At 43.2% G+C, this 27,877-nt stretch overlaps 1 protein-coding gene and 1 long non-coding RNA gene across 3 annotated transcripts in view; one reads left to right on the forward strand and one right to left on the reverse strand.

Moving 5' to 3' along the window:
• YIF1A (Yip1 interacting factor homolog A, membrane trafficking protein) overlaps nucleotides 1-27,877 on the reverse strand; it is a 189,319-nt gene that overhangs the window by 15,234 nt on the left and 146,208 nt on the right. For both annotated transcript variants that reach the window (XM_085625806.1, XM_085625805.1), the window contains exons 7-8: nucleotides 15,144-15,299; nucleotides 14,829-14,922 (exon numbers count right to left, since the gene is read on the reverse strand). In XM_085625806.1, the coding sequence (XP_085481932.1) occupies nucleotides 14,829-14,922; nucleotides 15,144-15,299 (250 nt within the window). The remainder of the gene's footprint in view (nucleotides 1-14,828; nucleotides 14,923-15,143; nucleotides 15,300-27,877) is intronic.
• The window catches only part of LOC146798513 (uncharacterized), a 101,818-nt gene continuing 97,594 nt past the window's right edge, over nucleotides 23,654-27,877 (forward strand). The window contains exon 1 of the long non-coding RNA XR_014968717.1: nucleotides 23,654-23,775. This is a non-coding gene — a long non-coding RNA (uncharacterized LOC146798513). The remainder of the gene's footprint in view (nucleotides 23,776-27,877) is intronic.

Here is a 27,877-nt window from a genome sequence, read left to right on the forward strand (position 1 = left end):
ATGGCGAACAGACCGTAGTCATCCCCCTCAACGCCGCCGTCGACGCCCTCGACGGGGAGTGGGGACGCTTGCTGGTCTTCCTGCCCCTGGGGAGCCCCCCAGAGGCCTCAGCATGGGCAGAATCAGCCCCTCCAGACCCACCTCGTGCCTTCAGCCTTCTGTCCTCCAGGACCTGGAGCCTGATCTTCATTCTCCCTCTCAGGGTCCTGGCTGAAAAAGAGCGGCAAATCTCACACTCCTCAGGCACGTGGGACTGGGGAAGGCAGACGATGCACACCCGGTGTGGGTCTGACTTAGCCTTTTTCCTTCCACAATCAGGACACTTGTCGAACAAGCCAGTCATGCTGACAACCCAGAAGGAAAGGACTTAACTAATACTTCTAAATCACTTGAAAAGTGACAAATAACCCTTGAAAAGGGAGAGCTCAATGCTTCAGGGTCCTGCTAGCAGGAGCCGGAAAAAAGAACTGAAAGTAAGAGGGACCTGCTGTGCATTCTGGGAAAGTTCTGGAAAGTTTTCTTAAAGGCACAGTATCCTGTTCTCAGCCACATAATGGCAGCCTATGGGGCTTGTCTGTCCATTCCTTCCTCTCTATCATTCCGGAGGCTTTTGCTGGTAGAGGCAGGGTCTTTTCCTTTGTGGAGAAAAGCTGGGCAGGCAGTGCTGTTTGTGGATGTTGGTGGAATTCTAGTTGAAGTACTGGACAGTGTAGCCTGTGGGTATAGGCTGCATTATCTGTCTTTAAATTAAATTCTCTCTTAAAGGTGGATGCAGGTCTGCATGATTTGTCACCTTAAGAGATTATTTTTTATTGCTCCGGGGTCCACGCACATGGGCGGGACTATTCACTAGATTATGACTATACACAGAGATCCCCTACTACAGAAGTGGGGTTATGGTTACTTTTTCTAACTCAGTGTTGGATCCTGGATCCAGCACTGGGGCATCTCCTGTAAACAGTTGAAAGAATGGGATTTTGTTAGACAGGCAATTTTTAACTAATATTTGTAAGTTTGCAAAATCGACAAGAAATTCTGGTGAAAACCATGCAATGTTATCCTATGGAAGGAAAATCAAGTTAAAGGGAAGTACGGTTGTAATTACTTTTCAGGGTCAGTGCTGGGCACCAAGATCCAGCACTGGGATCTCTCCTGATAACAGGTGAATGAATTTGTTTTCGTAATTCGGCTGATTTTAGATGAATATTTTAAAGTTTGAAAACTCAACACTTAGAAGAATTTCCAAGTGAAACCAGTCAATGTTACCCTATGGAAGAAAAGTGAGTTATCGGCTTTTGGGTAAGTACTCGACTGGCAGAGTTAAGGTTCTGGGCATAGACTCAGGGGTCTCCCAGGGTCAGGTAAGTACAGTTGTTACACCCTCAGCGGCACAGGGGCAGCCGGGTGCAGAGTGAGTTAGGCCCAATGTTATCCTATGGGAGGCAGGGGGCCTTGGGATGGTGGCTGCTGGCTAGGCCACGAGGCTGTGGGAGCTGGGCTCCTGGTCACTTGCTCAGGGCAAATGGGGAAGTAGATTAGAGTAGAGGTTGCACTGCCAGGGGCACTTGGGCGGCTGGGGGCAGGGTGCTGTTGAGCTGTCGGGCGCTCAATGGATTTCAATAGAGAAGCTCAAGAACGAACAAAGGCTGCAAGCTCGGGGACGAAGATTCTTCAGGTGCGGCCACCACTTTGAGAGGTAAGTTGGGTAGTTGGAGGATAGGTAGGCACCCAGGAGTTGGGCACGGGGGGCCGCAGGGTGCCGAGTGCATGGGTGCCTTTTGGTGTCGGGAAATCTTACCCTCTGCTGGACGAGGTTGGAGGGGTCACTGGTTCTGAGGCTGCAGGCGTCGTCAGGAGCGTCGCGGTGTGTCCTTGGGTGCTGGATTCGGGGTCACAGTCTCCGGGGGGGGCGTCCTCGTTGTCTTTGTTCATTCCAGCACAGGCCAGGCTTGGCGGGTGCAGTGTGCGCAGGGTTCGCGGTTCCTGGCTGATGCCAGGGATCAGTTACTTGCTATGAGAAGTACCACTGCTCGGGGGAGTCCCAGGTAGTCAGAGTCACAAGGCAGTCAGGTCCCCCGGGGTTTTTGAGGTTGCTGACCACTGGAGATGCCGGGGTTTAGCAGGAGCAGGTTCGAGGGTCGACAGGCCGGTAGGGCTGGGGCCAAAGCAGTTGGTGTCTTCCTCTTGTTAGCAGCTGCACGGCAGGTCTTCTTGTTCCTTTTCTTCTTTCTTGTTTCGGAATCTGGATCGGAGGAAGGAAGGTTCAGGGTGCCCCTAAATACTAAATTTAGGGGCGTTACAGGTAGGCAAAGGGCAGGGACCAATGGGTCCCCTCCCTGGGGTGGGTACACCCCCTATCCTGCCACTTTCCTGTGGGAGGGGGCAGTAGCCTAGTCCTGATTGGGCAGGGCTACCCATCTTCAAGATGGCGAGAGCCCGGAGATGTGCTTCACCTCGCCTCCCCCACCTGAGGGGTGGGGTTGGCAGAGGCTGGCACACCCCCTTTCCTTCCTTGGGGTTTCCAGCCAGTCTTCCCACCAGAGTGGGGGTCAGAACCGGTAGGGGCCAGTTGCTGAGTACAGCAAGTGGCCTGGAGAAGCTCACAAAGGCGGCATGCCGTTGAAGCTTCCCCTGCCCATCCTGGGGGAGGAGACCTAGCACCTCGCCCAGGATGTGCATTGTTACAGGCCCAGGAGAGCGGATGGCTCTCTACCCAGGGGTCCAGCAACATGTCTGCTGTGTGGCAGCCTAGGCAGCCCCTCAGACAAGACGTGGATTGTAGGTTAGGTTCAGGGGGCATCTCAAAGATACCCTCTCGTGCATTGTACATTAAATCCCACACTGGCATCAGTGCGGGTTTAATGTGCTGAGAAGTTTGATACCAAACTTCTCAGTCTTCAGTGTTGCCATCATGGTGCTGTGGAGTTCGTGTTGACTATCTCCCAGCACCATATACTCTTAGATGGCAGCACTGCACTTACAGTGCCCAGGAATGGACCTTGGCACTGTAGGGGCACAGGGCTCATGCACCTGAACCCACACCACTGGCATAGGGCACCCAGCTAGAGGGGTGGCTGATGTATGCCAGGGCAGTGTGTGTTGTGGGCATGGCACACAGGGATGTGAGCCATGTCGACTCTCTGTTTTGTTCTGCACCCAGACACTCAGCCTGCAAGGGCAGTGTGTGTGTGTCAGGGTACAGGGCCTCTAAGGGTGGCACAATAAGTGCTGCAGCCCTTAGGGGCCTTCTCTGGTCACAAGGCTCTGGGTACCTAGTGTATGATTTACCAGGGGCTGACAGGTGGCCAGAGATGCCAATTGGGTTTAGGCTTCAACACAGTTTTAGGGAAGGAACACAGGCCCTGGGCACCTGATTGGCAGGAGCCCAGGGCACACCAAGCAAAAGTGCATCAGTTATCAGGCAAAAAGTGTGTTGGGGGGAGGGGGGGTTACTGCAACAGAAACCCACTTCCTTACAAGAGGGCAGGGTTATGGATGAATAAATATAAAGCGCCTAACCTATGTGAAGCTAACAAAGTGGGGAAACTGCTTGCTTCCTATCTCAAGCACAAACAAAACCAGTTTTTCATTTCATCCATCAAAGGCTCTAGCAACAAAACACATACCAAACACGAAGACATCCTTAGGACCTTCAAAGATTTCTGTCAGGAACTCTATAGGAATGACCAGACCCTAAATCTAGAAGAATGTACCAAATACCTAGAAAGACTCCCCCCCCCCCCCCCCCTCAAAACTATACGCAGAAAAAAAAAACAGGCTAGGAGAGGTAATTAACTACACAGAGATCGAAATGGCAGTCAGATTCTTAAAGGATAACAAAGCCCCAAGCCCAGACGGGTTTGCAGCCTCCTTCTACAAAACCTTCTTAGACCAGCTAAAACCAACCAAAAAGCACGTTTTTAATCACACTGCATCCAAAGGGAGCACGCCGCACACCATGTCAGAAGCAAATATAATAGTTAGTCCAAAAGAAGGGAAGGACCACCTATCACCGAAGAATTATAGACCTATCTCACTAATTATTGTAGATTGCAAAATATACGCAAAGATCCAAGCTGTCAGACTCAACTCGGTCCTACCAAAACAAATAAGCAACACCCAGGTAGGTTTCCTCCGCACACACATGTCTAATGATAACTCCCGCCTTCTATGCGACATTATAGAGCATGCCATCAATAAGACTGAGCCCGCAGTAGCTATCACCTTAGAAGCCGAGAAGGCCTTTGACAGGGTTTCCTAGAACGCTGCATGCAGTCTTTCAACCTAGGGGAGGATTATACACGTATAGTTATGGCCCTCTATGAAAACCCATCAGCCCACATTGTCGTGAATGTCTCGCTCTGAGCCCTTCACGATACAGCAAGGTACTAGACAGGGTTGCCCACTATCCCCATCCTTATTTTTAATGGCATTGGAACCCCTTATCACAGACATCAAATCAAACGTCAACATTAAGGGGGTAGAGATCAATGCCCAAATAAAACTAGCCGCTTACGCAGACGACATACTAATCATAACGGAACAGCCAAAGACATCAATTGATGCCCTGATGGACACAATAACTAGATATTCCGACCTCTCGGGGTACAAACTCAAGAGGGAGATATCTGAACTCGAACAATTAAACATCCACTGTACGAGGGAGATCCTGGGAGGGTCGGGACTAGCGTGGCAAACAGACTACATAAAATACCTAGGCATCGAATTTGGTAGTAACATGATAGACAGTCTACACCAGAACAAGAAACCATTAATAGGGAAAATAAAGAAGCTTTAAGAGTCTTGGTCACCAAAATCATTAGGTGGTGGGGCAGAATTGAGACTATCAAAATGATGATCACCCCAATGGTCAACTACCTCATCAGCATGCTCCCGCTCCTTCTAACTGATGACTTTGACCGCAAACTAGATATTCTCATCTCTAAATTCCTGTGGCGCGGGGAAAAAGCAAGGATCAGTATCAAGAAACAAAGGCTAAATAAAACACTAGGAGGGGTGAACCTAGCTGACTTCAGACTAGATCAGCTGGCTTTCCTGACGAAACAAGGCTCATACTGGTTAACTCCACCTACTGGATACACCCCGGCCTGGCTAGTGGTGGAGAGGGCAATCCTCGATAACCTAAGCCCCCTCGCACTTTTAACAACAAATAGACTATACCAACAGACCTCCAAATCCATTTTTAAAAACACAAGGATAGCATTGCTTAAGGTGGAAAACAGTATTAAAGGGTCTAACTTAGAATCCCTCTGGGCAATATCGAGATTAAATATAAAGGCAAAAGCCTAACCCCAGACACATGGATCAAGAAGGAAATCCTCTTCCCTCATCAACTAGGGAACTCCACATACCCGCTCACATTTTCGGACCTCCAAGTGAAGTATAACCTAGCTGTCATAGAATTCTACAACTTCCTAAAAATTAGAGCAGCAATCACAAAATCAAAACTATCTAACGCCCAACCCTCAATCTCCTTATTTGTGTCGAACATTAATAAACTGGGACATCAGGCATCATAGATATATAAACTTCTCCACCTAAAATCTTCCAAACTTAATGACAAAGCAATAGCCTACTGGGGTCAACTGCCACCAGAGACGCCAAAAGAGCGGGGATGGCCCTCACTATGGAGCTCCGCCTCACGTAATAAGATCTCTCTTAAACAAAATACTAGCTACTACACAAGGCATTTAAGACCCTGGCCCGGTTATTTACATTAGGGCTCCGAAGCGATGCAACACGCTGGAACTGCAATCAGGAGATGGGGGATTTAGCCCACCTTATCTTTCACTGCACATTACTCACAACGTTTTGGGACAAAATCTTTACCTTCATAAAGGGGGGGGGTTTAAAAGTTAATTTTGACAAATACAATAATTTGCCCACGGCCTGCATAAGTACACAATGGAGTAATGAATCTGACAGAGACCTTTTTGACCTCTTAATAACCTCAGCAGTAAAAATGATTCTTGCCAACTGGAAAGACACAAGCAAGACGTCGTACAAGAGCTGGTTAAACTGGATCATCCATCTCAGAGGGGCCGACAACATAGCCTTACAAAGCTCCTCATGGAAACCGTCAACCAGGACACTATGGAACTCCTTAGACAAGTTTCTAGACTCTTATGAACCCCCGTGAATAAAATAACTCGGATGGAACCAATCCCGGGGTCTTTACTATCGGTACAGGACTCTATGGAACTTTTTAGAGTCTTCACTAACGTACCAGCTGTGTAGCTGCACTCAAGAGAAATGACTCATGGGTACACTCGACGGTCTGCCATGTGATGTAAAATCGTCAATGCTGTGCACCCTTATGCGTTCAAATGTATAGACATGCAAATGTGATACTATGGCTCGCCTTATCGTGGATCCTCCCTCTCTTCTTTTCCTTTCCCCTTTCCTTTGCCTGTCCTGTCTATTAGCCACCAAGGGGCGCAGGGTTAGGCCAGTGATAACCATGAAGAGTACCACCCTCGCGTGATACATGCACATGTAAAATATCGCCTGGGATAACCTTGCGCACACTGCTATACGATTTTGTATACCTTGTTAAAAAATCAATAAAGTATTTGAAGAAAGAAAAAAAAAAGTTCTTGACTGAATGTGGGTGATTGATAAAATATAGTGGCTTGATGCGCTGACGCAATAAGGCGGCATTGATTTACACTATACACAAGAGATGCTGTTTTGACATAAACCAGGATGAAACGTGTGTCGTCGGGTTTGTTAAGTATAAAGTTTTTCCAAAGGCTTCAAAACTTTGAGACATAACATTTCAGACAAATCATGCTTGGTTGGGCATTTAGTTTATTTAATTTAAACAATGAGTCGTAATTTGTTATTCTGCCCCCACTTGTAAAAATACATGAGATTGTATAAATGAAAGTTAATGTTAAAATATGCAGGTTTGCACGAACAATGTATCAAACAAAACTAAAAGAAATAAAACACGCTTGCAAGCAAAAAAAGAAGATGCAATAGGTCCCGCCTTTGATTAAATTAAAGCCATTTGCTTTGCTAATGGTATTATACAGCAAAGCAAATGGCTTTAACTTAATGAAAGGAGAGACCTATTGCATTTTTAATGCTTGTTTGTTATTGCTTGGGGAATGAAGATTGCGGCCATAAATCGCGGCTCAACCGTTGTCACGGTGTACGATCTTGCTGCAGTACACTTTGATCTAAGAACACAGAAAGAAGTCTATGGCACCCCGTTCCAATCTGACCTCCGATTGGCCAGCGCAACCTCACTAATACCACCTTTCTGGCCTTTTGTCATAGGTGTGTAATGTTTGGCTTTGTGTAATCACGTGCCAGTGTTGTCAAGTGACTGGGCTCGTGTTAAGAGAGTGATCCTCCGACACTCCTGGTTCTCGGCTGACAACTCTAGCACGCTGGACAGGACTTGAAAATTTTTACCTTTCCTGTTACAAACATTAGCCTACAACTCCCATCATGCTTAGTGCTACTGGATGAAAAACCAGGAAGGGCTGAAAGTTACATCTGTGTTTTGCAATGTTTTATGCCTCACTGGTTGCCTTTCACTTGGTTGGCTTAATAATGTCTGTGAACTATTCTGGCTGGTAGATCTCATGCATTTTTTGAGTCGATTACCCCAGGAAAGACATACAAGGTTAAATCTGCATATAAAATATGGCTTCAATAGTGTATATCCTTGGATTCCAGCAAAGGGAGCTTATCGAAGGCTTTTTGTAACCTGCAAATAGGTACCTTAATTTGACAAGTATATGGAAGAGGTAGAACCAGTGATGGCCAGAGTTCTGCATCTTTAGCTAAGGATTGGTACTCTACCTGTGAAATATTTCCTCATAATTCTGACGCTGCTCATGCTAACTCAAAAGATTATGTATGTATGTAAAAACTTTATTTCGGCCGTTCAGGCCATAAAATTGCAAAAATAATAAAAAAAAAAAAAACAATTCCCAAGTTTATACAACAATTACATTTGCATAGTGTATGCACGATTAAAAACACATACTACCAAGTTCAGTTTTTTTTTTAAAAAAAAAGAGCCGGACAATCATTAAATACACTTTAAGAATAGACAAGGGGTGCCTCCAGTTGATCCTCCCCTATAGATGCTTTAAAAGTCCTCTCCTAATATGCCACATGGCATTTAAAAACCGAGATACCGAGAATACAATTGGAGGATCGGTATCATATTTTAAAACTCTAAAAGCCTCGGCACAACAAATAAATCCTAAGTTTTTACATAATTGGGTTACCCAGCGTTTGCGGGGTAGCACATATGCCGGGCAGAAAAACAGCACATGCAGATCAGTTTCAGCCATTAGTTTCCAACTAGGGCACACACTCGAATTCTCCGGAGCCCATGAACTAGTGTACTCTGCCAAAGGTAAACTCCCCCATCTAAATTGCGCGTAGTTTTCCTCGCCATAGGTGGCTGGATTGCATCCAGAAAGGGTTCCTTCATGTACACCCCTTATCAACCTGCCCTCTTTAGCGTTCTCCTGTAAAGACAGCAGGTTGGATTGCCTAAAATGTTTTACAAGGTCCACCCTAGAAATCATGGGACAGGATAGCTCAGGTGATGACCAAAGCTCTGGTCTCCCAAGCCTATTCGAAAGGCTTCTAATATGGGCCAACCAAGGTGTTTTACTAGGATTGAGTCTGGGGAGGAGCTCCTTCAGCTCTTCTTTAAACGCATTCATCTTGCAGTTACCCATAACCTCCGCCAAAATGTCAAGGGCCTGGGGGCAATCTCTTGATCGATTGGCCTCATACCCAAGTCCATGCGGAGGGGAATCAGTGGGGTGCTGCGTGGTAGACCTAAGAGCTGTCTCATGAAGTTATTTTCTAGCTTCACAAAATCCATAGTAGAACTATGCCCCCAAAGCTCCGCCCCATATAATGTGGCCCCTCTTGCTTGAGCCTTGTATATCTCCACCACAGGGGCTGCTGGCTTGAAAGCAGATGTTCTGAGCATTTTCATTATCCCCCCTACTGATTGGGTGAGCCTAAGCCGTGCTTTGGTCATCTGAGGCTCGGACAATGTTATGCCCAGATAATCAAATGTCCTTACTTTGTCAAGGTGGATGCCACTGAGAGAGGGGTTTGGGCGTGTGCTCTTTGGAGGGTTGAAGACCATAAATTTGGTCTTAGATAAGTTTATCTCCAAACCTCTCATATTACAGAACTGTGCAAACCCATCCAGGATGCGTTGAATGCCTGGGGGTGATTTGGACAACAGCAAAGTGTCGTCCGCAAACATCAACTCAGGTATTTTCCCGGTGGCCAGTTTTGGTGCATCAGTATCTTTTATGCTAAGATTATGTTAATGTTATTAGTTTCTGAAGTGGGTGGAGGACAAGCTACATTTCCCCCCAGCTGTTTAAGGAATGCTACTCTAAGCTCTTTTATCTGAACCATGAATGTGAATTGGTGACTAAGCCATATTTGGCTGCATGCTTCCAATCTGAGACTGGGTCGTAATTACATGGAATTGTTACTAGTTTGGGGTAGTTGATCTTTTCATGTGATTGCCCTCCAATGCGATAAAGCACTTGTGCTGCAGAAGGTAAGTGTCATACAGCAGCCTCACAAATGCGCCACTTTGCTTAGTATGATGCAAGACAAATATATCTCACAGCTTGGTTCATCAGGATTTACAAATAAAATACAGCAGAAAAAAGTAACTGCGTCAGTATTTAATAAAAAAATATGTAACATTTGTTGAAAATACAGATTTCAACTTAAATAACCTTGCCGAGACTGTAACACTAAACCTTGACTCACCACAAAGCTTTGCTGAAGCCAACCAAAATGATACTATGTGACAGCACCGATGATGGCGTCTCTAATACTAGCATACTGTGACGTTATCAATGAGGTCAGTGAGTGTTGCATTCGTATATTCAACCGTGATATGGTTTCAGTTCTTTGTGTTGTTGGGCTATTAAGCCTCATTGGTATTAGGGGAATGCCCATCGCAATATATGTGGAAGTCAACTTTTAAATGGATTCAGACTCTCTGGCCTCTCTCAGGCTTTTCACAATTGTCACAAGGTTTTACTACACTGTTGGACGTTGGACTATTGTGTCCAAAGTGATCCATCCAACAATTCCAATAGTGCATAGACTTCCGCTTTCTGAAACAATGTTCACGCTGCTTTTCTCACTGCAGGACCCGTTAGTTACAGAGCAACTGTTGCTCATTAAGCTGAATTATGGTCGTCTCTTCCAGGGACTAAGTTTTGATTGAAGTCTGTGGTATTGACGACAAGCCTTCTGCTTGCAAAGTCATCTGGGAGTAGGGAAGTCTGGTGATGGAGGCAGCAGGTGACTCCCCACATTCCAGTCACCAGTCCATATTTAGACAACATTAAAGTTCACATTTTTGCACAGTGGCAGACGGTCCTCGTTGTCTCACTGGTTTCGTTTTTAAAACGTGGATACCTTATGTTTGCAAATTAAATTTTTGCAATAGATCCTGTATTGATTCTCAGTTAGTTGTTTGCAGGTCTCACTTTATCACGATATAGGGTGCTCGAGTTTATAAGGCAGTTATTAATATTATGTATGTGCTTACATTTTCCCCAAGGAGTATTTCCGCGAGCTTGTCCAAAATACCGCACAAAATCAATAAATCACGCCAGATATAGTTCCGGTAATACACTGGCAGGGACGTACAGTTGGCACGTTTGCGTCACGGAGGCATGTTGATTCAGGACAGAGAATTCTGTGTCGGTGGCAAATGTTTGGCGTGCTCTGTGAAGGATGCCTGCAAGGGGTGGAGGTCAGAGGGACTAAAATAATAGCGTCCTGGAATGCGAAGGCGGGGCGGAATAAAAACGTCAGAAGGCCTTGGTAGTACACTGGAGAATGAACCCAGCCCCCGGCCAGGCCTGAAGTTGCATCCCTGAGAAATGAAAAAACAAAGCCATACAAGCATATGTGAGCCCTCCTATCAGGAGAGCACGTGAGTTTCATGGTGTATGGTTGTGAACATGTCAGAAGCATAAATCACTGTGGTCTTAATGGAAAACAAAAAATACAGTGTTCTGGGCTACCTACACTTACCACTGTTCTGCACCAGACATTCCAACCTTCTTTTCCCACTTTTGTTACAGTATGTAAACAAGCATTTGCAATGTAATCGGTCCGATTGCATTGCAAATGCTTAAGTTTAAAACTGAGCGCGGCGCCGCTTCACGGACACCGCGCTCGGTTTCTTTATATATTTCTTAACTTTAACTTTGAAGCGGGCGCTGCACTCCGTGCTAAAGTTAAGAAATATATAAATAAACCGAGTGTGGTGTCCGTGAAGCGGCGCCGCGCTCAGTTTCAAAGTTAAAACAAGCAGCTGTGTCTCTGAGAGAGGCAGAGGGAAGGGTTTGCTCGGGGAGAGAGGCAGAGGGAAGGGGAAACAAATGGTGCTTACCCAGTAATTAAAGGCCCTAGTCTAACGCCTCCAGTAAAAGATTCAGTCCCGGTGGGCGGAGCCAAAAGTGGACAGGGCGGCAACAAGGAGGGACTAAAAAGCCTCCTTAACAATAGAATTCCAGCGTTTAGCCTAAGCTATGACGCGAGCCAATGGGAAGATGGGGCGGGGCTTCAAGTCCCCTTCCTCAACCGTATTGATTTCAAGAAGCTCTCGAATGCCGAGAGCAGCGCATGCATGCTGCTATCGCCAGCCGAGACCTAAAAAGGGAAGCCTCTCAGGGAAGGATGGTGGGTCGCATGTGAATCTATGAAAGATACCAATACTGTGGGAACCGCCGCTACAGGTAACTCAATTTCTTTTCCAGGATAGGATCTTTCTTAGATTAGTATGCTTGAATCAGAATAGCAAGTAGTCGTAGAGACAAATGTGCATTATATATATATATATATATATATATATATATATATATATATATATATATATATATATATATATACACACACTCACACATAAACACACACTTAGAGGATGGTGGGTAACAATATACATGTATATACTTTAACATATACAATAAAAAATGAAGTTGTTCATCACTACCATATTAACCATGTAACATGCGAAAACAAGGAAAACAAAACAGCAAACCATAACTTTATAATGGTAGAAACACATAAATGAAGGAGGAAAAAAATACTTCTAAGAGTAGAGGCTTACCTTATTGAAACAAATGACATAAGAGCGCCTGTTGTACAGCTGCCTCGCTGTAATTTGCCAGATCCAGACAATAACGCAGGGTGAAAATATGTGCACTCTTCCATGTAGCAGCACAGCAAATTTTGTCCAACGGTACACCAGCAGACAAAGCAGCAGAAGAGGACACTGCCATTGTAGAATGTGCCTTGGCCTGGATCATGAGCGGTTTACCCGCCTTAGTATGGCAGAGCTTAATAGTTGTAAAAATCCACCTTGCAATAGTCCTCCTTGTGACAGCAGCACCAGGTCTTTGAGGCCCATTGAGACCAGCAATTGGTCCGTTCTGCGAAGCTGCTTAGTCCTCTGCAAACCCAACTTAAGGCATCGCTTAAAATCGAAGGAGTGAAGAGATTTCTCTGCTGAGAGGAGGGGTTCGGAAAAAATGTGCAGAGGAACCTTTAGTATGAATTTAGGATTTGTTCTCAGTAAAATGTAGTCCTCTGCAAATCGAAGATATGGTTCTCTTATAGCGAAAGCTTGGATTTCACTTACTCTCCTTGAAGAAGTAAGTGGCAGAAGCAATGCCACTTTCCAAGTGAGAAACTTGAGCTCAATTTTGTGAACTGGCTCAAACGGTGGATTCATTAATTGAGATAGGACTACATTGAGACGCCATTTTGGTGGAGGAGGCCGAATGGGAGGAAAAGTCCTAAATAATCCCTTTGTGAATTTTTGGATGATGCGAGAGGAACAGAGAAGACGCATCGAAAGTGCGCCTGTATCGGGAGATAGCAGCGAAGTGGACCCTCACTAATGCGTATGCCAATCCTTACTTCGCCAAGGAGAGTAGATAAGGCAAGACTTGTTCCGGTGAAGAGGGTGGATAATGTTACGAAGGCACCAAGAACAAAAATGCTTCCATTTTATCCTGTTTATTGGTAGACTCAGCTCTAGCCCGTGACAAAATAACCCTACAGTCCTGGGGAATGTCTAAACCTTTGAATTCATTGAACTTGGGTGCCAAGCATCCAACTGAAGCAAAGCTGAATGTGGGTTCAGGACTTGTCCTTTGTTCATGGTCAGTAGAGTTTTATCACTGGAAGATGACAAAGCTTGGACTCCGAGAGTAGGAGTAGCTCTGTGAACTAATACTGGCGGGGCCGACGTGGAGCAATGAGGACCAGCTGGCACGGTTCCCTTTTCATCTTCTTTAGAACCCTGGAGATGAGAGGGCATGGGGGAAAAGCACGAGCAAAGATCCCTAACCATCTTATCGCAATGCATTCCCCCATGACCCCCTCTGGGGTTACCTGCTGGCGAAGAACTGGCATTTTCAGTTCTCTTGAGAAGCAAAGAGGTCCAAATTGAGTTTCCAAGGATAGAATTGGAGACCTCGTTCCTCCCTGCTTGTTGAGATAGTGCATGCAGGTGGTATTGTTTTTTACAAACGAGGACAGAGGATGTTCGTATTCTTGGAAGAAACTACTGAACTAGGAAAATTGCCCTCCATTCCAGGAAGTTGATGTGCATTTTAGAGAGAGACACCATTTGCCGCTTACTTGAAGGTGGGCTCCCCCAACCTTCCAATGAAGCATCCGTGGTCAGGATGAACTCTGGAAGTGGAGAGAGGAAGGTCAGGCCCAAAGAAGGATTGCTGGAGGATTGCCACCAAGGAACTGCTCTTTTCATGACCAGAGTAATCTGAATAATGTCCTTGAATGAACCGGTCAACTGAGCCATTGCTTGTCCAACATCCTGAGACGTGCATGGAGAACCATGAGGATGGACATGGACATCATGCCAGGAAAGGATTTGAGGAGACAGATTCTTTCTGAAGAGGGTTTCTCATGTTTTGAGGTCCGATGGCTTTTCTCCCCGGTAGGAAATATATGCTTTCCTTTCTGCGAGGGACCTGCTGCTTCACCATAGGATTTTTTTGAAGCTTTATTATCTTCAGAAGGCTCTTGAGAAGTCTCTCTCCTCTTAGATCTTTCCAGAGAGGTAGAGCTTTCCTTGTCATCAGATTTATTTTTCAGTCTCTGCAGCCAAATCAACAACCTACCCTCCCTGTCTTTAAGGGTTTTGGAAGAGAAAGTTCTACAAATCTTGCAGTCCTATACCTTATGCTGGAGGTAGAGACAGTAAATACATACAGTTTTTATGGGGATCTTTATCATGCAGCTTCTTCTTACCGCATGCTCCACACGACCTGAAGAGACCTTTCTTTGAAGAATCTGACATTTTGAAGAAGATATCTGGTAGTTCTGATGAAAAAAATTAGCAGAGCTCAGGGAGACTCCCTGTTAAATGTTGTGCGATAGAAAATCTGAGGAACTTAGCCTCTCTTGGGAGTGTTCTACAGGGTGCTGTCATCTGACTGGCTATTACTTCAGTTTGGTTCTTTTTTACAAAAGAAGGTAGATAGGCTACAATGCAATGAACAGTCACTGCAATAGCCTATTATAGTATTATCTACTGCTCTTATAAGGATACCGTGGGAATCCCACTACAACGGGGATGATTCATGCATGTGAATCTATGAAAGATCCGATCTTGTAGAAGCAAAATTTCCAAGTAAACAAGATACATAACACCGGGTACAAATAGGTTATCAAGCCTACATTACTTAGCCACAGTCTCCTCCTAGAGGAACTAGTTAAATACAGACAGAAAAAAACAGACTCACTGTGAAGTACATGAGGGCACAGGAGGTCCAAGCCAGAGTGACATAATATCCATCAGTGCCGAAGATCAGCCCACTGAGAACTGAAAGTATCATCCTAGGAGACAATTAAGAGGTAAGAAAAAACACTCAATGACAAATGGGACATAAGGTCATCAACATGTGATCAGAACATGATGTTCTAAGACTCAGTGTAGGCATGAGGGGTATGGGGTGTGAAAAAGAGAAATTGATTCAGTGATTAAAATACTTTAAGATATAATGTAGTTGTGAAGACTAAGGGCATGATGGACAGATTCACTACCTCAATACACTCACCCTACATATTTGTAGCCGCTGTAGGCAAGAAGGTCAAATGTTGTGAGGTCGCTTTGCACAGTCACCAGGTACAAGCTGAGGAGGAGGGCAAACACTTCAATAATGACCCAAACGAGAGCTGTACTTGCACACAGCCCTAGCACCTCTGGAGAGAACCTGCAAGAGATAGAGCGGACCGATCTGTGATCAAAGACAAAAGCTTCAGCACATCTAGAGAGAGCAGGTTATCTGCGACCTGAAAACTAAAGAACTCCAACAGCTTTGGATGGAACACTAAGGAAGGGAGGGCAAGGAAGTGAAATGGAGAAACAGATTTAGAAGAAACAGCGAAACAACGAAATCATGTATACGAGCACTCAGAAAATGGTTGATTGCTTGAGAGAGAAAGAGCACAGTGGAGATTGAAGAAGGAGAAACACATGGGCAAGAAAGAAACATGGGTCAGAGGATCACACGAGAGGGAGCACATCACAGAGGGGCGAGGGAAAAACCTTGCGGGCAAGTGAGAACAGCGAGGAGACGGGAAGGGAAGCCACAATAGGGAGATAGCTGGAAGACGGGAAAACACATGCACTCTTGTGGAGTGCTTAAACAAAACCTGAAAAAGAGAGTAGTGTAAGGACACTCTAATGTGTGAATACTCCAGGAGTAGGACAAACAAGAAGAGAAAGAAAAGCACTCACCTCCTGACATTTTAAAAACAAGCAATTAAGAGTAACAATGAAGCAACCCAATGATGAGCCATCGACTTGCTCTAAGCCCTCTGTAAGCTAACAATACATCTGGCTAAAGACCGCGCATGTGGAGTCTAGAAGGCAAGACCTAAAAGTTCCAATACACTTTTAAAGCAGAGTGTCTTTTTGTAACCTTTAAAGAATGCCCTTATAACTCTAATCCTCAGTACAGGACCAACTGGTGTTTCCTTTCATATACATTCAAATCTGCCAGGCATACACAGACTTTATATAGCACTTTATCGCGTAAAATCAGAAGTTGGTACCTAGCCTAGGTCCTGGGTTTCAAAGATAAGCAATGCTTAGGTACATCATTTCCATTGTGGTTCACTATATGTGTATTTGAGTTACACAAGTATCATAAAAATCTGGTACGGTTCTAGCCTTCCTTGACTTGCAATGGACACCAGAGTACTGGATCTCCTGTGTGATAACTTTATAAGTGATACCGCCTAGGTACACTCCATTTTACAAACCTCCTTCATTTCTAGAAGTATCATTTTCTGTGCCTCTCATGGTACTTTTGTGTCCCCTTACACAGATGTAGTTACTTTATTATGACTCCAGGAACCAAACTACTGAGGGACTAGAACAGTGGTTCATATGCAGTATTCCATCTTGTACATCTGCACTTGTTGTGAACAACTGAGGCTTGTTCATTAGGGCATTTGCTCCCACTACTACCCTGCATGGTTTTCAAAATGGGTTCACCTGACCCTTGTTTTAAATAAGGCAGGCAGAGAGACATGGCAGATGAGCCAATGAAGGTGTGTGGGGGTCAAGGAATGTGGCAGGACTTATTTATGCACAACTTTATTTTCTCCTAGGTGAGGGGTAAAGGCTCATCAAATTGAAGAAACAAATAGATTGCTCTAGCCTTCTTTACTCATTCAAGGGTACGGTAGGAGCAATCCAACGCGACCAAGTCGCTAGATGGAAAAGTGTTGGTTCGTTGAGGTGCTGATCTCTCTTACTGGTCCAGACCTCCCAGTGGCCGCCCCCTTGCAAAGGACTGCAACGTTGAAGGTTTTACAACTGATTGTTATAGACAGGCCAAACTGCTTATACTCTGTACTGATGCATCACACTGTGCATGAAATTCAACTCTAGTCACAAACCAAGTGCACAACAGGTCAAACCCAGGATATATGATCACACCGCCACAGAGTAGAAGCAGTAAACAAAGTATACAAGTCATGTGATACGATGTACGCCATATCAAAAGGATCATGGTGCCCTCCTAACTGCAGCTAAGTAGGCATTATTGTTCTATTCTCTGAAGACTCCCAACTGACAATAAAAGTAAAACGTCCATCGACCATTGCATAAGTAAAATCACAAAATTACAAACACTTTAAAAAATAGATCAAAAATACAGAAAAATTAGCTTGTAAAAATCATTGGAAGAAGTTAGTTTAGGCATAATAATTCCTATTTTCCTAGCCCAGGGTTCATTCTCACTCAAGGGAAACTAAAATTTCACAACCACAGACAAGATGATAAAAAAAAATTGTGAAATCGGTTAAAAGTAGCAGCACTCTCCATCTACAAAGTTACACCTCACATTACGAACAACGCTTAATGCACTTTTTGTGGAAGGAGGTTCTATGAGCCCATTTTCAAAGCTTTACTTTGTGTGATCCAAGCTGAATGTAAAAATTTAGAAACTGCAAAGACAACAGCTGGATTCGTGTTGGTCTTACATATTCTTAATGCAACATAATAATGTTTAATCCAATATAACTTGCAGAGCGACAATCTTTTGGCTCTTGGCCTATTATATGCATTACAGAAAAAGATGTGACCCTCTGTTTCTCCGAGCCATGTAGGCTGGGCATTTGCTAGTAGTTTATCTAACTAATAGCCATTTGCTACTAAAAGAAGCTATTCGCAAGGTTCCTAATCTAAATTTAATGTAGAGAGTTTTAAGAAACCACAGTTCTATATAATCTAAAAAATGCTAAATTTTGAAATCCCATTTGATTAAAAGAAATTCATTGATCAATCGGCCCATAGAGGAATGGGAACTGATGGCTTTCAGATAGACAGAGCTCCTGAATCATTCCTAGATAACAGTTGGTACTGGATGTAAGGGATTGAGCATTGGACCAAAAGTCTTCAAGTCACATCTCGGTTAATGACTTTTTTACATATCTTAGCCAGGGTATCTTAAGCATACTCAAATTGCTCAATAAATCTAGAAGGCATTCCCTATAGGGTAGCATGCTCAAATTCCCCATTATAACTAGAAGGCTTTCCCCTATAGGGTAAGAGATTTTCAACTGTCCATACTCAAGACCAAGATTTTGCTTCAGTGTTGCAAAGTCTATTATAGATTTCAGGGCCAAAACCAATCGAACTGGTAACAAAGGGGTGCACTGTGGAAGTCCCCAAAGGGACTGTAGGAAGAGGTTCTCTGCCTTCTGTAACTAAGTAACATTATAATAGCCCCTCGTGACAAAAAAACATGGCAGCCTGCGAGCAGCAGGTCAAGGGAACTCTCAACCCCAGAGATGTGTGCTATAAACAATGAGCATGAGAGAATAAATAAGTTGTGGCCACATACATTTTATAGAAATCTGAGGCAACTTACCTAGAGGTGGCTTTTTTAGCCATTTTGCATCAGGAATACTGTCTACGACCCAGCCCTCAACTGAGCGCAATCGCGGCGGACGCCGGAAACCTAGAGACCAACGCAGCGCATTGGTCGAGAGCCGCAATAGAGCTACGAAAAGGGCATACAGCATAAGCGAGGATTCCCTTTCCAGGGAAAGGAGACAGTGGCAGTACGCGCATGGGAAGTGCAGAGCCTGCCTCTGATGGAGGTTTGGGGGTGAGACGAGCAGGTGCCAGTCAGCACATGGCGGCAGGAATCTATGTGGACTCGGCTCGGTTCCTGGGCGAGGTGGAGCAGAGGAGTCAGGGATAAGTAGACAGAGGACTGATGTGGATATTGGACTGGACACTAAGAAAGTTGACCAAAGGAATATTGGGAAAGACATGGACAAGAAGATTGGGTACCTATTAAGCAGGGCCTATAAGGATGGTTCTTAGTAGGTGCCACATAAGTAAAAAATAAAATAAAAAAAATCACCCAAGCTTACAATTGCGGAGATGTAGTGTAAGGGGAGTCTTCCACGGAGGTAAATCCCTGTGCTGCTACTGCATAAAAAACCTGTAAACATAGACCTACCCAATTCAGGGAAGAAAAGGCTTTTAAGATCATGGTGCCTACAACTAAAACAAAAAGTTAAAGTTAAAATCACCCCTCATTGCGAACTTATTTTAGAATTTTGCCTAAGATACTCATTGGCAGTGAGTCACTGAGAGAAGTAAAGAGAGTAACCTCAAGAAAGATACTGGAGAAACTATTGGTGGTTGAAGATCCAAGACAGCATCTTAGCTCAGAGGGCCAGAAGGCATGGCAGCTGGAGGGGGAGTGGGGGGGAAATGGGTGAGAGGCAATTCAGATGGAACATCAGTATCCAACAATGGTGGGTGTGTCCAGGCATCCAGTGGTGAGGTACTAAAAGAAAAGTTGCAAGCCTATACACAGGCTGGAACGGGAGTAAATGGTGCGGCGATGGCTATGAAGGAGGTTTCTTTGATTGCCTCACTGGAATTCATGATACGTGCTCTTACTACAGAAATCAGAAACTGGATTGAGGTCTCTGAGGCAAAGCAAAAAAAAAAAGAAGTTTGTGAGGATCTAGAAAAGAAGTTAGATTCTCTGGCAGTTAGGACCTCTATCCTTGAAGATACTGTGAAAGATTAAAAGACGCAGTGGAGAAGAAGGATTATATCTGACTCAAGGGTGAAGGAATGGGATTGCCAGGAGAAAGTAAAGGTCCTGGAGAATAATTTCAGAAGAAATAATTTGAGACTATTAAATGTACCGGAAGAGGCAGAAGGAGATGATTTGAAAGCATATGTGATAAAGTTGATTAATGCTGGGATCCAAATCGAGGACAATAATCAGTATAACTGTAGAGACATTCAAACGGTTTATCAAGACCCCTTTAGAAAGAACCCTAAAAGAAGTCAGCCCAGTATGATCCTAGTCAATTTTCAAACATACGCTGTAAAGGTCTGAATTCTATCTTGCACTTTGAAAATGAAATGCCTGATCTCAAAGTAGACCCCATCCACTTTCAGACATTTCATGGACTAGTGGGAGCTGAAGAAGAGGTTAGAAGCTCTTAGAACGCTTGGGGCAACCGTTAAAGTTACCAGCCACCCTTAGAGTTATGTACAATAATAACATTTACAATTTTAGAGGGTATAAGGAGGCCAATGATTTGTTAGATATGATTAATAGGAGTTGCGGCTGCAAAGAATAAGGAGGGCTGATGAAAAATATTTATAATGGTGGCCTAGATATGATTGGAGTATAAACATTTTGCCCAGTGTATGCATTTCTTTCTTAAGCACTCCGGTGGGGGTCGATCCCAAAAGAGCAAAGTAGGGAGAGTTCTCCAAGGATAGGGAGGGCATGGAGGGTTGGAGTGGGGGTAGAGAGGGGGGCACAGGGTGGGGAGAATCTTTTTTTGGGGGGGGGGGGGGTCTATAGATTCTTAATCTTACATCAGATTCCATAGGTATTTGAATAATCCCTTGTCATACGGGCAAGGAAGATATAGGCAAAACTGCACTTGTAAAAATAGTATCCTGGAATATAAATGCATTGTGTGTAAAAGGAAGGAGAAAAAAATCCTGCTACAATATTTGAGAGACTCCCCAGCCACATATTATTTTTCAGGGAACACATTTGACTAGGTTAGTGTGTATGGGCCTTTTTAATAATAATAAATGGGTTCAACAGATGGCTGTACTAACCGGAACACAAAGGGGGTGGCTATTTTGATTAAAAAAAACACCCAGATTTATTCATCAAAGATAGAATCACAGAAAAAACAGGAAGACTGATAATCACTAAATTGACAGTTTATGATCATAACTATAGTGGGTTATTATGGCCTAAATATAGATGATATAGAGCCCCTAAGTTGATGTTTTCCAATTTTTTTTATCTTACCTCCCTAGTTATAATGGCCAGTGACTTTAATATATTACCAGGCAACTGGTTAGATAAGTTGGCTAAAAGTTGATTGACTGTATCCCCGAAAATGTAATCTTTCATAAAAAGTGTGATGAGACAGATGGGACTGTGTGATATATGGAGGGAAAAGATTGGGCCACGACGAGGTTATACTTTTCACAATTAAAATACGGCTACCAGTCAAGGATTGATCATTTCTCAATAGGTCATACTATAAGGGGGAGATTCAGGGGTAAATCATATAGGGGCCCACATGTGGGATCGTTCGGCAGTATTATTAGAGTTTAAGCCAGTCACTAAGGCCAAACTTAGAAGATGAACATTAGACCGCACAGTATTGTTGGATCCGGAGACGGTGGATGTACTCAGTTAAGAGACAAGAGTTTTTTCAAATTGATATAGGCACCACCTGAACAGTGTGGGACTCTTTTAAAGCCTTTAGGAGGAGAAAGATCAGTAGTATATCATCTTTCAATAGGAAGGCTTAAAATAAGGATGTCTATGTTTTAGAGACTGAGCTAAGGAATGTGGAGGTAAAATTGCAATCACAAACGTTAGGACTCGATGAAGTAATAGTACTGCAAGTTGGTTGCCGTACTGGAGGCCAGGAAAATTAAAATCAGACCAAGTGAGAAACTCAATCAAGTATAATAAGTTTGGGTGAGTTCAAGAAGCAGTAATGAGATTGAAAATGCTTTTTGCATATATATTTTTTAAGAGTATTACACATTTCACAGAAAATCTAGTGGTAACAAAGGATGGAGTGAAGGAGTGGGTTGCGGGAGAGGAGCTAGGAGAATTTAGTGAGGACAACAAGAATAAGCTCAACAGCAATATTGACCTCCGTGAGATCAGACAGGCAATTAGGTCCAGCAAAAAGCAGGAAAGGCAACAGGTCTCAGTGGTTTTCCAGCGGAATAATATAAAGCTTTGGGTGATATCATATTACCTGTAATGACTAGTTTATTCAGGGAGATGTTTGAAAAAGGGTCCCCTTTTCCCGCTTCATGGAATGAAGCTACAGTTATCGTAATCCTAAACCCAGGAAAAATCCAAGCAGTTGTGAGTCATATAGACCTATATCACTCCAAAATTGTTACTATAAGATTTTTGCCACCAAAGTCTTGACAGAGAATGTCAATGGAGTGATAGAAGGCCTGCTACATGCAGATCAAAAGAGCTTTTTAATGGGTAGAGCACTGCATGAGTTAACTTATGGCCTCATTGGCTAGATAGATCTGGCCACTTCCTGTAAGGTACCGCTGGCAGTCATAACCTTGGATGCTACAAAAGCATTTGATAGTTAATTAGACATATCCACAAACTATGTTAAATTTATATATCCTGGAAGACAATTTTTGCAGTCATACACTTGATTTATCAAAATCCTTCAGCCTTGTGAATGCTAAGCTTACATCGGTGTTTAAAATATCCAGGAGGTACGAGACAAGGATGCCCACTCTCGCCTTTATTATTTAACTTGTATATTGAGCCAACGGCATGTAAACTTAGGAATGAGAGCACCATTCCCCCTTCTGTTTACAATAACTGGTAAAACAAGGTCTCGCAATACACGGTGATATTATGGTCTATATGTCAAATTTTTATGCTGCCCTACATATTATTGAGCAGTTAACACTGGATTTTGGCCAGGTGGCTGGCTGCATAGTTAACACTTCCAAAACTGCAATTACAGTATGGAACGTACCGAGAGACATCGGGTTAATCACAGTTTAGATGAAATATCTGGGTATAAGGATTATGAAAGATCCAAGAAAAATCCCCAAGGTAAATTTTGCTAAAGCTCTGACAGAGTCATGTCGATTGAATAAGGGTTGGTCTCATCTGCTGCTTACTGTTTCCGGGAGAACTAATCTGGTCAAGGTGCAAATTTATTTTTTTGTTCAACACAATCCTCGTAAGTTTTAAGAAGGAGAGGTTAAATAGATTGCAAGGTAGGATCAATAGCTTTATCTGGGCATAAAAAGATGCAAGGATATCCTGGAGGAAGCTTTGGAGAAGAAGAGAAAAAGGGGGTCTGTCACTACCAGATATGCAATATTATGAATGGGCTTTCCAATTAATGAACGGTAGAATGTTGTTAAATAGCCTGATACCTCTGAGATGGGCACTATGAATGCTAAAGGATATCAGGGGCAGGGAGGCTCTTTTTATGTACGAATTCGGAGATCCCAAGTACTACAAGGTCAGGTTTAAGGTGCTGCAAAGTGCTGAACTTTGGTATCAAATTCAGAAGATTATAAGGCTTGTGTATCATAGTAAATTTGCACCCATCTGGGATTCTTTGGGGCTCACCAAAATGTGTTAAGGATGAATTGCCACTTCCTATAAAGGGAGAGGGTATTCAGAGGTTGGGTCAACTTATCCAGGACGGTATGCTTTTACCATCGAACGATCAGCATGTGATGATAGAAGGGACTATATCGAGGTTCAAATGTTTACAATTGAAAAGCTGGACCTAGAGTTTAACTCATGTGATGGGGGAATCCAATGAACTGGAGGAAACTCTAATGAAAGGAATGCTAAAGAGAAAAGAAGTCTCAAAACGATATTGGTTGTTGATGGATGTGGCTGATAAAAAGTTCACACTACCAGAGGAGCTGTGGGGAGAAAATTTGCAGAGGATGCAGTTAAAAGAATAATACCAAATATCAATGAGTACTTTAGCCTAAGGAGAAACTCTCTTTTCCCATCACAGATCATACTGGATGCCCTGCAAAATATCGAAGATGGGAAAAGGGGGCGTGTATAATACGTGGGATCGAGAAGGCCTGTGACATCCATATGGTTTTGGACTGCCCTGAGAATAGGCCTCAAGGTAAGCCTTTCTTTAATTATCTTTAGGACTATAGAGGACCCGGTGAAGTTGAGTAAAGAGGGAACAAACTGCTATTTTATTCGATCCTTTTGGCGCAGATGGAAATATGTAGGCAGTGGATAATGTGCTCTCCTTCAACTTATGCTGAATAGCTCAGTTCAGTGAAATGCACATTGAAAATGGATACCATAGACTTGACTGCTAAGAGGTAAAAGTTTTGGTTTCCCCTGATGAGTTGGTAGGAACACTAATAATAACGGGAGTGTGGCAGGAAATTCATTTGGCTGACATCAAAAAAATGTGTCCTATGATTACACCCATCTTTGCTCTTGGATACTCACCGAAGGAAAGCAACTTACCCTTCCGTGTGGCAACCTCGAAAAATGAGGGCGTAAAGTTGCAAAGTTGGGGTATAAGCCTGAGGTGAATGAGGACTAAAAAAAAAACACATTTCAATAGCCCCACATCTCAGCACCATACATAGGCATTCACTGCTGGGCTCTATAAGCCTCTATTGCTGGCAAAACAGAGTGCCTAATGGCTCTCCTAGAAAACTTACTGATGACGCCCTGAGCTGTACTTCTTTCTATTTATCCCAACCATAGGTGGGAGTCTGAAATCCATACCCCAAGGTAGTAAAAATCCATTATTTTTTTCCAAGGGACTCCCATTTAAGACTATTTTGCCACAGAACGTCTTGTGTGTATTAGCTGCCATAAATTGTGTTTATCTCAAGTCCATGGGTGGGACAAAATAACAAATCTTTTCAGTAAGGATTGCAAGCCTTTCCGGTGTCTTGGATATCAGCAGGGTATCATCAGCAAATAGGAAAACCAACACTTTTCCCAGCCAGAAAGGAGAAGAATTCACAGTTTATAGATTCATCGATGAAAATAAGGAACGATGTAGGGGCCAGAACACACCCTGTTGAACCCCTTTCTTCACCACAATTATCGGGGCGAGTACACCCTGAGGTCCCCACCTGACCTGGGTAAAATCTTTAGAATACAACCGCCTAAGTGCATCCAACAGATTGGATGGGACTTCTAAATCTCAGAGTACTTCCCACAGCTTGGTCCTTGGAACCATGCCGAAAACTGCACAAAGATCTACAAAGGGTACATAAAGACTGCCCCCTTGAAGGTCCATTGTCTTTCATTTAATCAGAAGAAATCAGAAGACTTGATTGACTGTATTGATGCCATCACCAAACCCAGCTTGAACTGGCGAAGGATTTTTTTTTCTACCGGCCAAGTTGTACGTTTATCGAGTACCTGTCTGCAAAAAGTCGTTTGGAGGCTCTCTATTAAACTAATGGGATAATAGTTTCCAAGCTCGGTACACGACCCCTTTCTATGGACTGGAAACAGTCACTGCTCTTTTCCTTGTTTCAGGAATTCGAGCGCCAGCAGCTATAGCATTAGATACAGCATTGATATAATGAACCTATTTCTCTACTTCAGTTTTAAAAGATCATTCAGAACTTTTTACGGGCCAGATGCTTTGCTCACCTTCTGGGCATCTAGAGCTTTCCTGACATTATTTATGGAGAAAATAGTACTAGGCGCACTTAGTAAAACAGTTCAATGGCTGGCAGAGTCTGGGCAGGGTTCATAGTTGGCAGTGCTCCAGGGGTCACCATAGAGGGCTCCGATGCGGATTGATTAGTCATCTGCCTGAACATTAATTTCTGGTCTCATTAGCCTATTGTGACCGTCATGGGAAACTATGTGCCAGAAACATTTTGAGTTTGTAATTAAAGCAGCTTTAAGAAGATCGTCCCAAATTTCTGTTTCTTTAACTCTAGTGTCTAGTCCATTTTTAGGTAGAGCATTCAAGACCTCTTGTATATACATTAGTATATGTACTTTAGTATATACATATATGTGTATGTACTTTGTGGGTTCTGGAAATCAGCCCTGGGACTTCTATGCTTCCACTTAGGGACTTTTTTCTGTTCAACTGCCTCTATTTAACTGTCTTGATAGAAAACGACCAGCAGAGGTCAGTAAAATACCAGAATTGCTTCATGCTGAAGGACTTTTTAATTAAATTTTTCTGGCAACTGGCTCTATTTAACTTTCTTGATAGAAAATGACCAGAAGAGGTCAGTAAAATACCAGAAATACTTTAGCATTCTATAGATTCCAGTCCCTAAAAATGGTCTTCCACGAGCACCCGTAGACAATAATATATTTTTCAAATCTTGTATTTTCAGAGATATGACCACCGAAGGCCCTGCTTTTATTATAAAAACAGAGCTTTGGACTATACCATTTCTCTCTGAAAGGCAATATTTCTCTCCATGTGTTCCCATACAGTTTGGTGCTTACTTTCCCTCCATGTTAAAGAACAGTAGATGTTTCAGCACCCAGGCTAATGTGCTGCATAGCTATACATATAAGGTCCCAAAGGCGAGACCGATTGCATTGCAAATGCTTGTTGTAGGAAGCCCCCAGAAAAGTAGATCATCTCTTCCACACAATTTTTCTTGGAACTACAGTCCTTATTAAACCATTCATGGTCCTTCTTTTGGACTCTAGCAACCCCTGCATTCTTTTCAAAGAATTATTTTAGCTCTAAAAATAGTAGTTCATATACTTGTAATAAGAACACAGGTTTCTGGATTAGCACTGGCAAATTCCAGCTTCTTCCTAATTACTTCATAGATAGAGCTCATGGCAGTTATGTAGCTACTAATGCTGGTCCATTTTACATGTTTATGGTTATTACAGACAACTAAAGGGTCTATTATCGGTCTGCTCCCCTTTAATAGATCAGGGATTAGAGAACAATTTAAGTATAAAGCTAGAGGGTCATGATCCATATTGCGTCTAGTTAATACCTTCATGTCCTTCATCGCATACCATAAAGACATATCAAGCAGTATATAATCAACATTACTTCCATAGGATCCTCTCTTAAAGCTAGGAGCCGCCATGCTGTCTGAAGGGCTATGTCTGTAACGAGCCCAAACCTCAAAGGATAAGGAAATGTCAACTAATTGCAAGTCAAAATAAGAAGGATTCTTTCTTGAGGGTGCTCAAAAATCTGAGATACACCAGTAATTATTTTCCTCCTTGGCTATCTCTATAAGTAACGATGAAAGCTTGAAGGATATATAGTTTAGTATTACTGACTTCAGAGAATAGGGTCTACTTCTATTATATACATTAATTAGGAGGATGGTTGTCCGATTATTGGGGCAAACCCTTAGGGCTAACTGTAGGGGGACTCAGTGGGAATTTGTTTTACGGTGCAAGACAGACATCTTAACCCATGTGCTTGGGCCACCCAGTGGCAGGCCCACAATTTATTTTTTAGCAATCACTTAACAATTTATATGCCTAATCTATATGCCTCGCAAGTAGCCCACATTTCTTGGAACATCCAAACTTCCAAAGAATCTATCGAAATTCACTAATCCTTGTCAGTCAACTTTGATTTTATACCAAATACATTCCAACTAAGCATGGCTGCAGAGCTTTTTCAGCAGTAGAGGATCTAAAGATTTACTACCCTAGCTCCTATATTCTAGAAGTGGGTCTTATGGAGAGGTGGAGTGTATAAGGGGGACATCCTATTTGACATGTGAATGGATTGAGGAATCATCACCCATACCAACTTTACATGTTGTTCCTTTTAGCTCAGCAAATTCAGTAGGACTATCATCTCGACCCAGAATAGCAGTACTGTGGTAAATAAAATCTTCTTTACCGGACTGAATTTCATACGGGATCTTGAAATAAAATAAAATAGCTCAAAATAACAAGAGGCAGAATCCGTGGTATAAGAGGTTTTCTAAATGGGCTTTATTCCACTCAAAATGGCCGACTCGAGTCGCGGCCTTCAGGTTCCGTCACCAAGAAGGTTCAGGAAGTGAAGTACAATACTTTATTGACAAGAAGTAACTTTTATAGGTTATACATTTACAATGAAACGAATGCAAAAAGGCGTAACAATTGATAAGATAAATTAACATAGTGACACGTAATCGAAACTAGGCGTAATAAGGAGCAAAAAGAAACATGATTGGCTCTGATTATCTTACATAGGTGGATCTATACGATAATACTTAACATAGATGCGTGCGCAGCAGCAT

This window comes from Triturus cristatus, chromosome 9 (assembly GCF_964204655.1).
Source record: "Triturus cristatus chromosome 9, aTriCri1.1, whole genome shotgun sequence".
Lineage (NCBI taxonomy): Eukaryota > Metazoa > Chordata > Amphibia > Caudata > Salamandridae > Triturus > Triturus cristatus.